General features: G+C 35.4%; 1 protein-coding gene across 5 annotated transcripts in view; it reads right to left on the minus strand.

Annotated features, from left to right (window-relative positions):
• PDS5A (PDS5 cohesin associated factor A) overlaps positions 1 to 13,310 on the minus strand; it is a 161,844-nt gene that overhangs the window by 50,875 nt on the left and 97,659 nt on the right. For all 5 annotated transcript variants that reach the window (XM_087434212.1, XM_087434211.1, XM_014786828.2 and 2 more), the window contains exons 17-19: positions 11,615 to 11,730; positions 3,068 to 3,173; positions 833 to 993 (exon numbers count right to left, since the gene is read on the minus strand). In XM_087434212.1, coding sequence (XP_087290338.1) covers positions 833 to 993; positions 3,068 to 3,173; positions 11,615 to 11,730 — 383 coding nt within the window. The remainder of the gene's footprint in view (positions 1 to 832; positions 994 to 3,067; positions 3,174 to 11,614; positions 11,731 to 13,310) is intronic.

The raw sequence follows: 13,310 nt of genomic DNA on the forward strand, positions 1-13,310 counted from the left end.
AATTCTTTTATATTAGCCAGTACAGCACTGACAATGAAGAGAATGTACGATAAATATTAAATTGTTTCTCAAGTTAAACTATAAGCTCATAAATTTAATAAAAACTTTAGGAGTTTTTATTAGCAGTCCTCTTGTCCTATTATTACCCTGTGAGGAAAAACTGGTTTGATTTGGATATACCCTGAACTATTTGCATATACGCTGAACATCTAGTTCAATAGCTATCAGCAATGTGTTCTTCCTCCAAAAGACATCTCTCATATCTTATGTCTAAACATAAACTCTCAGAACAAGTTTGATCCTAAGGCAACCTCTTTAAGATGCCAAAGGGAAAATACCAAAATGTACTTCATTCTTATGAGAGGGGAGGTAATCTAGAGGGAGAGATTAAAACAATAAAAGCACCACTGCCAACAACCAAGCAACTAATAAATATTTTATTAAGCACACTACTTGATTATCCCATTCTTTGGTAGAATAGGAAGATAGTAGCTATTGAATTTACAAACCCGTTGGAGAGAATAAGATGAACACACATAGATTAGCAAGATCCGTGAATCACAAATTCTCAATTCTATGATAACTTTTGATTATTAATATTTTAAAATCATTTTGTTATAAACAAAGTTTCATTTGTTCCTCTGCCTATATTCTAATGGTAGGGGAGGAGCGTGAGGCAGAGAAAAGATGAAATAGAGGATACGAAAAAGTAGCTTTTATAATAAAACCTGTCTTTCCTCTGTCCTATCTTCCTACGTGAAAGGGAAACAATGATCCTATGGCTCCCACACTTAAAAACTTTTGTGTTTACCATGAGAAAAAATATACTCACGATCGTATCTGGGGTAGGTCTGTTTCTATTTTGTGGCCTGTATTTCTAAAAATTTGTATAGCAGCTTCTGCTACCTTGTCATCTTCCATTCTGAGGCATTGTAACAGGGACTCATATGTCTCTGCAGAGTGGAACGAGGTAGGATGTGTGAAAGACAGAACCTGGAGGAATAGATATAGCTTTAGAAGTACAGACAATAGTTTTAATCCACTAAAAGGAGAATTATTTTCTACTGTAAGTAAAATTTAAAATTATGGGCTGCATATGCTAGCTACACAGAATAAAGATTGTATCTTGCAGCCTCCCTTGCAGTTAGTTGTGGCTAATGAGACACTAGCAGAAAGACTGTGTAGTAGATTCCTTAAGACAGCTGATATATAGCCCTTGTCCTATTTTCTTCTTCACCTCTTAGTCTATTCTGATATAGGAATGCAGAAAATGTGGCTCCTTTTTTATGACATTTGATATTGTGATGTGAACAAAATGGTAACATAGAGGTTTCTTGCACTGGCAAAAGATACTCTATAAGGAAATATTTTAAGTGGAATCTACCACAAAAAGTTCACTCATCATAACTATCAACAAGCCATTATTGTGAACTTTTAATCATGATTACAAACATAAATAATTACTCCCTTATTTATTATGATGCAAGTCCCAGTCTATCCTTAAGGAATTTATAGCAAGTTAGATATAGTATGTCTACAAAGTTTACCTTGCATGGAGTGGAAATAATTTAAGTTACCATAATAGCGAGAATAAGGGCTAAAAGCAGTGAGGCAGAGACAGAGGAATGGAGTATGCAGTCTTCAGTAACTTATTCAATAAGCATTTATTTAATGGGTTATAAAGTGAAGAGACTGTCTCATTTGGTAAGGTTTACAATGATAATATTAGTTATAAGGTTTTCATTACTTACAGAAGAATGGAGATTCTGAAAAACTTAATCAAACAACCTATTAAAAATGTTTACCTTAAAGATGATTTCCCTCAAAACTATTTAAAAATATAACCCCATTATTAATATTATAATTAATTAAAATCTTTCTCATGAAGCATCATATCAATTCTTTCCATGAAATGATATTTAAGACCATCCCATACAATCCCATCACTCTTTTTTCTATCTACCAGTCATTGCACTGGTTTGTCTCTTCTCCCTTAGGTTATATGTTTTAGTGATCCACATGTTTCTTTGCCTTCAACTTCTTCTCCTCTTTACTCCATCCAATGAAAGCTCTATGGAGGGTTGTATCATATTAAAAGCTAGGTTAGGGGGCCGGCCCTGTGGCTTAGCAGTTAAGTGCTCACGCTCTGCTACTGGCAGCCCAGGTTTGGATCCTGGGCGCACACCGACGCACCGCTTGTCTGGCCATGCTGAGGCGGCTTCCCACATACAGCAACTAGAAGGATGTGCAACTATGACATACAATTATCTACTGGGGCCTTGGGGAGAAAAAGGGGGAAAAAAAGGAGGAGGATTGGCAATAGATGTTAGCTCAGGGCCAGTCTTCCTCAGCAAAAAGAGGAGGACTGGCATGGATGTTAGCTCAGGGCTGATCTTCCTCATAAGAAAAATAAATAAAAAAAATAAAAGCTAGGTTAAAAGCCCCTGATAGTACCTTTCTGCCCTAATGGCACTCCACAATCTGGAACCGACCCTGTCTCCCACTATTCCTCAAAGCAATTCTATTCTCTAGTCAGGCTAGTCTCCCAACGATCCCTAAAATATGCCAAGAATTATTCTCTTTGATGATGCTGTGTTTCCTCTAGGTTAGGTCATATGTTGCCCACAAAGTCTTGCCTGATCTGGCTCTTACTAATTGCTTAATTCTCTGAATTCTTTGTCATCTATTATGATTACCAATTGTGTAAAAATTCCCTGATCAGACAGATGCTGTCATATAATAATTCTTGTGAGCAGTCCTACTACTCCAAATGCAGATTTCTTGAAAGGTAAGACTAGACCATTTAGCATGCACTGTTACAGGCATAGCAGGCATGCAAATGATGAAGGAAACAGCAAAAATCAAAAAACATTATTATTTTATAATGAAAAATAATTACATTATTATAATGTAAAAATATATTATTTTTATAAAATATGATTTCTATCATAAACTTTTAATCTTCTGAATAGTTTCCAATGAAATAAAGCCTGACTCTTGCATATCCTTAAGGGAATTCAAATTATGACTGCACAAATGCACGGAGACAAAATTGTTTCAAAAATACCTTAAGAAGTTCAAGTCCTGAACGAATCGCTGTATCTGGACTTACACCCTCCTCTTCATCGTCTGCTGTCCCCTCTATTGATTTATTCATCAATTTTACCAGTGCACTATTAAAACAAGAAAATCTAAATCAGTAACACTACTGGATTAGTAACTGTATCCTAACTGCATTGTAGCAGAACATATATAGAATCTAAACATCAGATTCAAATACGTTTCTGGGGGAAAAAATTATTTTGTGATTCTTTGAACTTTGCTTTCTACTTGACAGCTGAGCTTATTTTCAGTTTTTCTTCTCCCACCATATCCTAAACTCAATATATAATAACTACTGAAAAACAACACAACTAAAATTAAATGGTATACATATTGGAAATATATTTATATAAGTATAAGCAATTTAACATTCATTTCCATATATAAAGAGATAATTTACAATTTTAAGAAAAATAATAAGATGGCAGTGCTAAATGGACAAATGACGATTCACTTAAGCAAAAAATATAGTAAACAAACACATGGACAAAGGTACTAAATTAATCACTGATAATTAATTTATTGAATCAGTAATTCCGTTCCTAGAAATTTATAGCAAAGAAGCAATTCATCAGAAGCATTGTTATATTCATAAATAGATTCATCAACTGAAAACTATTTAATTGTCCAACATTATGGAATTAGTTTTTCAAACATACCTAATCACCACAAAATGGAATATTACCTGGTCAATAAAAATCACACTATGTAGCAACATGGTACTATTTTAGGTAAAAACAGAATGTGATTTTTGGTTTTGAGACATCGCTTCCTTGTGAGTAAACAGAAGAAGATACTACCTTATGTTGAAGACATTAAATTATTACAGTAAATGACCTAGTACACATAGCAAATATTCAACAAATGGAAACTAATCATAAAAGTTTTAGATTAAAATTTTTTCCTTTGGTGGTATGCATATTTTAGTCAAATTATTAATAAAAAAAATTTTAAGTACTATATATATAAGATGCACAGGTGTTAAAATTTAAACCACCTTTAGTACTTTCATTTCCCCTTTAACATCACAAGAATTATTTAAATACTTCCTCAATTGACATAAAAACACTTTTTTGAAAACTGGATGTTTGTACAAACATTAGTTTGAAATATAATTTACATACCATACAATTCACCTATTTAAAACGTATAATTTAATGGTTTTTAGTATATTTACAGGGTTGTATAACCATTACCACAATCTAATTTTAGATTTCACCTTTGTCCCAAAACAAACCCCTTCCCCATTAGAAGTCACTCTTTATTCACCCCCATCTCCTCCAGGCCTAGGCATCCACTGATCTACTTTCTGTGGCTGTACATTTGCCTACTTGGAACATTTCATATAAATGGAATCATATGTGGTCTTTTGTGACTCCTTTCACTTAGCACACTGTTCTCGAGGTTCATCCATTTTACAGTATGTACCAGTACTTCACTGATATTAATTCTGAATAATGTTCTAGTGTGTGCATATAAAGACTATTTATTTACCCATTCATTAGTTGATGGGCCTTTGGGTCATTTCTACTTTTTGGCTATTATGAATAACGCTGCTATAAATATTCATATACAGTTTTTGTATGGATATATATTTTCACTTCTCGTGGGTGTATATTTAGGAATGGAATAGCTGGGTCATATGGTAATTCCACGTTCAACTTTTTGAGGAAGTGCCAAACTGTTTTCCAAAACAGCTCCACCATTTTACATTCCCACCAGCAATATATGAGGGTTCCAACTTTTCCATATCCTCACCAACTCATCTGTCTTTTTAATTATAGTCATTCTAGTGGGTGTAAAGTGATGTATCATTGTGGAGATATATAACATCCCCATCTCCACAAAAAATTGCCTTATGCCTCTTCTGTGGTCAATCTCCTTTTCCCACCCTGGCAATCACTGATCTGGTTTCTGTCGCTATAATTTCAGCTTTTCAGGAATTTCATATATTTCATGTCTAACATCTTTTATGTGACATAATGCTTTTGAGATTCCTCCGTGTTATTGTGTAGAATCAGTAGTTTGTTTCCTTCTATTGCTGAGAAGTATTCTATTGTATGGATATACCACAGTATGTTTATCCAATTACCAACTGATGGACTTCTGAGTATTTCTAGTTTAAAGATATAAATAATAAGTCTTTACGGGAATCTATGTTTTCTTTTCTTGTAGGCAACTATCTAGTATTGGGACTCCTGAGTTGTATGTTAATGTTATATGCACACTTAATGTTATAATAAACTGTTTTCCACATCACCAACACTCGGTTCAGTCAGTCTGCATCCTCACTAACACCTGGTACAGTCAGTATCTTTTAATTTTAGCCGTTCTAGTGAGTGTGTAGTGGTATTTCTCATTGTAATTTGAATTTGCATTTCCCTAATGAGGAATAATGTTCATTGCCTTTTCCTGTGCTTATTTACTATTTGTATATCTTATTTGGTAAAGTACCTGTTCAAATCTTTTGCCCATTTTTATTATTTTTATTTATTTTATTTTTTTGTTGTTGAGGAAGATCACCCCTGAGCTAACATCCAATGCCAATCTTCCTCTTTTTTGCTGAGGAAGATTGGCCCTGGGCTAACATCCCTGCCCATTTTCCTCTACTTTGTATGAGACTCCTCCACAGCATGGCTTGACAAGCAGTGCATCAGTGAGCACCTGGGATCTGAACCTGTGAACCCCGGGTTGCTGAAGCCGAGCGCGCACACTTAACTGCTGCACCACCAGGTTGGCCCCTTGTCCATTTTTAAATTGGGTCATTTGTCTTATTATTATCAAGTAGTAAGAGTTCTTTTTATAGTCTGGATATAACCCTTTATCAGATATATGCTTTGCAAATATTTTCTCCCAGGCTGTGGCTTGGCTTTTCTTTTTCTTAATGGTGTCTTGCAAAGAGGAAAAAAGTATTTAGTTTTCTTTCATTGTTTGTGCTTTTTACATCCCATCTAAGAAATCTTGCCTACTCTATATTTTGTTCTAGAAGTTTGAGCTCTGACATTATACATGAAAAAAAATTTATTTCCAATTTGAGAAAAATATTCTGAATTACATTTTCTATTAGGAGAAAATCCTATAAAATGATGCATGAATTAACAAGATTACAAATGTGTTTGAAAACATTTATAAATGTATCTGACTACTCGTAATAGAGTTCGTGCATGCATTTATTTAATAAATATTTATTGACTACTTATTATGTGCCAAATCTGAGGGTCTATCCTAGAAATACAGTGCCAAACAAGACAGGCATAATCTCTGCTTTCATTATAATCTGGATAGATCACTATTATGAGTCAAGGAACTATTAAGAGAAAGACCCAAGTCTTGAAACCAGGATTGTAGTCCTTCCTCTTATTCAAGTATTGTGTCTCATTTCTAAATTAGATAAATAAGATATAGTCCATATACTTCACAAGGATATCGTGAAGCAAAAGATCATCACCAATCCAACCGCGTGTTCATAACTGCTTGGGAAGTCTTCTGTGTGTCCCTTTCTCTCCTGTGCTGTGTAACAACTGTTACAAATCTTCCCCATTCTAACTCAGGTCTAAATCTTCCACTGAGCAGACTGCCTTACTTTTAACTTAATGAGGAATAATGGAGGCCTTGAGTGAATACTCTCATTTTCCATACCCTATCTCCTAACCTCCTCTAATTTGTATCTATGTCATAGGGGAAGGTTTCTTTCTTCCTGTTCTGCTTCCTTAGGGATGTTACTCTATCATAGTTCTATTCCCTTTCTCCCATCTTCACCTCTCTTATCTTCTATTAGCACCTTTCAAAGGTATTTAAATATTTAAAATTCTTTCATTAAAAACGACAAAAGACCCTTCTTCAAGCTTACTCCCTTACCACCATCTCATTTTTCTCTTTAACTTTTTAGAGTTTTGTGTACACTGGCAGTCCCCACATCCCAACTTATCTCATAAAGCAGAGTTTAGAACTGCAACAAGGTATTTATCCCTTTGATTTTCTCAGACTTAAGGTCACCAAGTGGGACCTAGTGGGCTCCTGTTGAGCTAGGCCAATTACCTCCAGGCTTGAGCAGTCTTTTCTGCTAAAATATTATCATTTTCTCTGTGTGGCATGATATGGATGCTGAGAAGGACTATCTTATGCCCTTCTCAATCCATGGTAATCTGGATTTGCCCTTACTGCCCCCAAAGAAACTGTTCTGACCATTGTGATGTTTTCCCTTTTTCTAAATCCAATGGATGCTTTTTACCAACTATTTTACTTCTGGGTAGCATATGCTCCCTCCAACTTTTAGTTCCTCTGGCTTCTATGATATAACTCTCCTGATTTTCCACTTTTGACCATGCCTCCTTAAAAAAACGTTTTTTTAATTCAATGAATTCCTTATGTTCTGGCAGCCTCTTAATTATTAATGTTCCTCAGGATTAAGTCCTCAACCTTTTTCTTTATTAATTTTACCCTCTCTCCCAGGTTTCAAGCATTATTACAAGCACTATTTCATTTTTAAGCACTATCTGCAGAACAATAATTAACTGTAGCATGCATATGTGTATTTGTATGGACACACCCACAAAACAAAGGAAAATAGGTTATATTTAGGATGATTTTCTACTATCCCCAATCCTTTCTTCCAAAATTCTTCATTATGGCTGAAGTATATGCAATTTCCTAAATATTTCTTGACTTCCTTTGCCTTTGTTCTTTTGTCTGCTATTTTTTCTTTCCAGAATAGCTATTAACATTCATTCAGCACTTACTATGTGTGAGGTATTGTGCTAAGTGTTTTACATATCCATATGTTACTTAAGCCTCTCAACAACTCCATTGAGTAGTAATTATTACTGTCCTTCTTGTAAAGATGAGGAAATCAAAGCTCAGAGCAGCTTAAATAATCTACCCAAGGACATAGGGCTAGTAGCCTGGCCTGCTCTCTCCCTGCAATCTTCACTTGGCTACCCTATAATTCCTACTGATCTTCCACTACCCATTTTATGTGCCATCTATTTCAGGCGCCTTCCCTAACAACAAATCCATCCTACATAATTGGGGTTATGTAACTATCTTTCCCTAGTTACCTCATGTATTTTACAAATTGCTCCATTATGCACGTTAAATGAATAAACTCTTTATTTGCAATTTAATATTCCATGATGATATGGTCACACGGAAGGAGTATTATATGACATATATTTCTCAATAAAATTAATAAATTGGAATTTTGCATAAAATTATTCTCCTAGAAATCCTAACCATAAGTTAATTTCTCTGAGCCTGAACAGCCCAAGAAGCTCCTGACATAATTGAGTTTTTGGTCTTTTAATACTGGAGATCACACACTAGCTTATGATAATTTACTGAAGTAATGAAACCCTGTGAGGTCTCATGGAGACAAAAAGCAAAGGTTTCCTGGGGCCAGCCTGGTGGCATAGCGGTTAAGTTTGTGTGTGCTGCTTTGGCAGCCCAGAGTTCGCAGGTTTGGATCCCGGGCGCGGACCAACACACTGCTTGTCAAGCCATGATGTGGCGGTGTCCCATATAAAGTAGAGGAGGATGGGCACGGATGTTAGCTCAGGGCCAATCTCCCTCAGCTAAAAGAGGAGGATTGGCAATGGATATTAGCTCAGGGCTAATCTTCCTCACCAAAAAAACCCCAAAAAAACAAAGGTTTCCTGATGCCATTATATGTCTCTTTCAAAGTCAATACACAAAGAGAAGGGTGCCTACTTCTACCATATCCTTGATTTACTCCATTAAAATCAAATGGTAGAGCAAAGGGCACTGACATCGAAAATAATAAATCTAAGCTTAAGTCCTTGTTTTTGCCATTACCCAGCTCTGAACAAACCACTTACTCTCTCAAAAGCTTAGTTTTCTTTGCAAATAAGAAATTAAAGAATCAGGAAATCTTAGTTGAAAAGAAAAAAAGTAGACAAACATCACCGTTATGGGCTGAATTGTGTACTCCCAAATTCATATGTTGAAGTCCTAACCTCCAGCACCTCAGAATGTGACTGTATTTGGAAATAGGGCCGTTAGAGAGATAATTAAGGTAAAACGAGGTCAAATGGATGGACCATAATCCGATATGACTGTTATCATATGACTCTCATATGAAGAGGAGACTAGGACAAAGACAAGTGAGACCATGTGAGGATACAGTGAAAAGGAGGCCATCTGCAAGCCAAGGAAAGAGGCTTCAGAAGAAATCAAATTTGCTGATACCTTGATCTTGGACTTCTACCCTCCAGAACCGTGAGAAAATAAATTTCTGTTGTTTAAATTACTCAGTCTGTGGTATTTTGTTATGGCAGACCTAGCAAACGAATACAATTGGCATTTCAATACAACCAAAGCAGTGATTCACATAAGGTGAAATAACTAATAGCTAAAACCAGGTTTCCTAATCCAGTGCCGTTTGGCAAGAGAACTAGTAAATGCTACTTAGTAACCTAACATGAAAAAAAAGATATATAGCTTATATACTGGAAAAATGATTAGTGCAAGGGAAAAGCATTCACAGAAGTTTAGGAAATCATTAGAAACAACTAAAATATATGAAATTATGGGAATAGTTAAAAAACAAGAGCTGTCAGTGTCCATTATGCCAGGCTCCTTACTATTTATATATTATCACTAATTCTCACAATCATCCAACAAAGAGATGTTATACCCAAATTAAAGTTAAAAATAAATTAGCAGGGGCCGGCCCTGTGGCTTAGCGGTTAAGTGTGTGCACTCTGCTACTGGCGGCCTGGGTCTGGATCCCAGGCGCGCACCGACACACTGCTTGTCCGGCCATGCTGAGGTGGCGTCCCACATACAGCAACTAGAAGGATGTGCAACTATGACATACAACTATCTACTGGGGCTTTGGGGAGAAAAAGGGAAAAAAAGTAGGAGGATTGGCAACAGATGTTAGCTCAGGGCTGGTCTTCCTTAGCAAAAAAAATGAGGAGGGGGCCGGCCCCGTGGCTTGGTGGTTAAGTGCGCGCGCTCTGATGCTGGTGGCCCGGGTTCGGATCCCGGGCGCACACCGAGGCACCACTTCTCCGTCCATCCTGAGGCCGAGTCCCACATACAGCAACTAGAAGGATGTGCAGCTATGACATACAACTATCTACTGGGGCTTTGGGGGGAAAAAATAAATAAATAAAATCTTTAAAAAAAAAAAAAAAATGAGGAGGATTGGCATGGATGTTAGTTAGCTCAGGGCTGATCTTCCTCACACATGCACACACAAACAATAATAATAATAAAAAAATAAACTGTTCCTTTAAATAAATAAATTAGGGGGCCGAGCCGGTGGTGTAGTGGTTAAGTTCATGTGCTCTGCTTTGGCAGCCCGGGTTTCGCAGGTTCGGATTCTGGGCACTGACCTATGCACCACTTATCAAGCCATGCTGTGGCAGGCATCCCACATATAAAGTAGAAGAAGATGGGCACAGATGTTAGCTCAGGGCCAATCTTCCTCAGCAAAAAAGAGGAAGATTGGCAACAGACGTTAGCTCAGGGCTAATCTTCCTCAGGAAAAAAAAAATTAATTAATTAATTAATTAAAAACTCAGATAAATTAGAAGGCTTTTGCCAAAGCCACAAAGCTGGTAACATAGTAGACACATGTTTTGGAACCAGATTAGTCTAATGCAATCTTGTGCTCTAAAACATTAATCAGTTTTCACACATCTCAAGTGAATAGTGACATAGTAATACAAACTAAAGATTATGTGGACATAAGTGCCCATCAAGGGACGAATGGATAAAGAAGATGTGGTATATATACACAATGGAATACTACTCAGCCATAAGAAACGATGAAATCCAGCCATTTGTGACAACATGGATGGACATTGAGGGTATTATGCAAAGTGAAATAAGTCAGAGGGAGAAGGTCAAATACCTTATCATTTCCCTCATTAAGTAGTAGATAACAACAACAACAAATAAACACATAGAGACATAGATTGGATTGGTGGTTACCAGAGGGGAAGGGGGGAGGGAGGAGGGCGAAAGGGTTAATTCGGCACAAGTGTGTGGTAATGGGTTGTAAATAGTATTTGGGTGGTGAACATGATGTAATCTATGCAGAAATACAATATAATGATGTACACCTGAAATTTATACAATGTTATAAACCAATGTTACTGCAATAAAAAATTTAAAAAAATAAATAAAAAAAATAAAGATTATGTGGCCATTTTAATGAATGATTAAGAAAACTCAAAGGTTGATTGACAGCCTATTGATTTAAATTTTTCTTCTTTCTCTGTTCTTATGTTCTAGTTTTTCTTTAATGAGCACATTTAGGCTAAAAACAAACAGAAAAACTGTTAAAAAATAAAAAGCATTGAAGTAAGCCAAAGACTGGAAAACAAGCTGGCCCTTCTTTCAACATGAATGAGGTATGCTTCTGCTATATAAAAAGGTAAACAGGGAACCTTTTCAGGTCTCCTTAGGGACCCAGAATTTAAACTTACAATACTATGGTTTCAGATTATATTCTATTTTTGAGTGAAGATATTTGCTAACTTACCTTATGGCTTCTGAATCGATGTGCACAGGTGCAATTCTTTCCAACAGAAATTTGACCATCTCTAGAAAAGGATTTGTTGGCTGCTTAGGATTTGCAAGTTTCCGAGCTATTTCTCTCTATAGAAAGGAAAGATTTTTATCATAATTATAATTCATTTCACGTTTTTCAAAATAAAAATGACTGTAGGTATCAAAACCATTTAAAGATTCAAAACCAGCAGAAGTAAAAAAAAGTTTTTCTGCTTTAGACCCTGACTAAAATTACACACTCATTAGGCAATCAATGCAAAATCCGGACTGTGGAGAACAGAAAGGGATTGATGTGGTGTGATTTATGCCTTTTGTCTCATATTTCTCCCATGAACTTATTGTTTAGAAAACAATCTTCTTTAATTCTCTACTTTTGAAAAAATTTGACAAAACAATTATACTTTCACAGGTATGCTTTACTGGTTTATTTCATAATTTGACAGAATATTGTGTTTTACTTCAGTTAACAATTTGTTTTTTTTAAAGAAGGTGAGATTCTTAAGTGTACAAATTTTTCTAAGGTTTTTCAGCTCTGGAAGAACACAGTTGAGTTCAAAGATGGTGGCCCTACATCCAATACCTATTACAAACAAAAGACATTATTGCTGGAAGTTTCTAAAGAATATAGGGACTTAATGATTATAGAGACTGATTCCACCAAAGACAAGGTTAAATTTACAATGTGCGAGGCACTGGGGAAAAATTTTTACTTTAATAACAAGGCTTTTAATTGAATAGCTCTGACGAGTACCTGTAAATTTTAGCTGAGAAGATAATGCACGTTAAAAGTGCTTTCCAAACTATAAAGCAATAACAAATCACAGTCATTCTACTTATAAGCTTCTTTCATAAAAAATAACATTTTAGTGACATATGTTCAGGAGCACAAAGGAGAAAGGAAAATAATTTCTATTGTAGTTTCAGTGACATCTTGACAAATTATAAAGGTCATATTAAATTAGATACCATCCCTATTTGTTATTACAGTGTGAGTCCAAAGGACTGAGACTCTAAAGAAAACTTATTAGTCATTAGGAGATGCCTGATTTATTTTGCAAGCTGTAAGGAACTGAGCAAAATTTCAGCATTTAAGAAAATAAAAATATTCTAGTCAGCACTTAGTCCTTAAATACTTTGCTCCAAGCCACAGATACACATTTTAAATCTGAATTTAAATACTAAACTCTCTTTTGAAATCAAACTTATTTTGTGCAGGTCTCGCAAAAAGGAGATATTTTTCCCCCCAGTATAAAATTTAGTTGTTTTAACCTAAGACAAAGTCAGTGATCGTCTAACACCAAACATGCCTACTGGAAAATTGTTAGGCAAACTAGATAGTCAGTACTTTGGAAAAGGTTACTAAAAAATAGAAAAACTAGGCATTAGAAGACAGTTATGGTATTACATATAAGCATAGAAAAAATAAAAAGGGAAATGCTAAAGGGAAAAGAATAATTCAGTTACTTAAACACAGTAAAAGCACCACATAAAATATACCTATGTATATAATCAATAATACTAGACAGTTTTTAAAACCTGACATTTTTATATTCCCACATAACGACCTTACATTTACATAATCCCTCACAATGATATTTTATATATGTAATATTTAGGTAATTCCTATGTCATAACAATTAGTTAAAAATATTACATGTGTGATAATC

The sequence above is a fragment of the Ceratotherium simum genome, chromosome 8 (assembly GCF_057802395.1).
Source record: "Ceratotherium simum simum isolate JZ-2026a chromosome 8, ASM5780239v1, whole genome shotgun sequence".
Classification (NCBI taxonomy): Eukaryota; Metazoa; Chordata; class Mammalia; order Perissodactyla; family Rhinocerotidae; genus Ceratotherium; species Ceratotherium simum.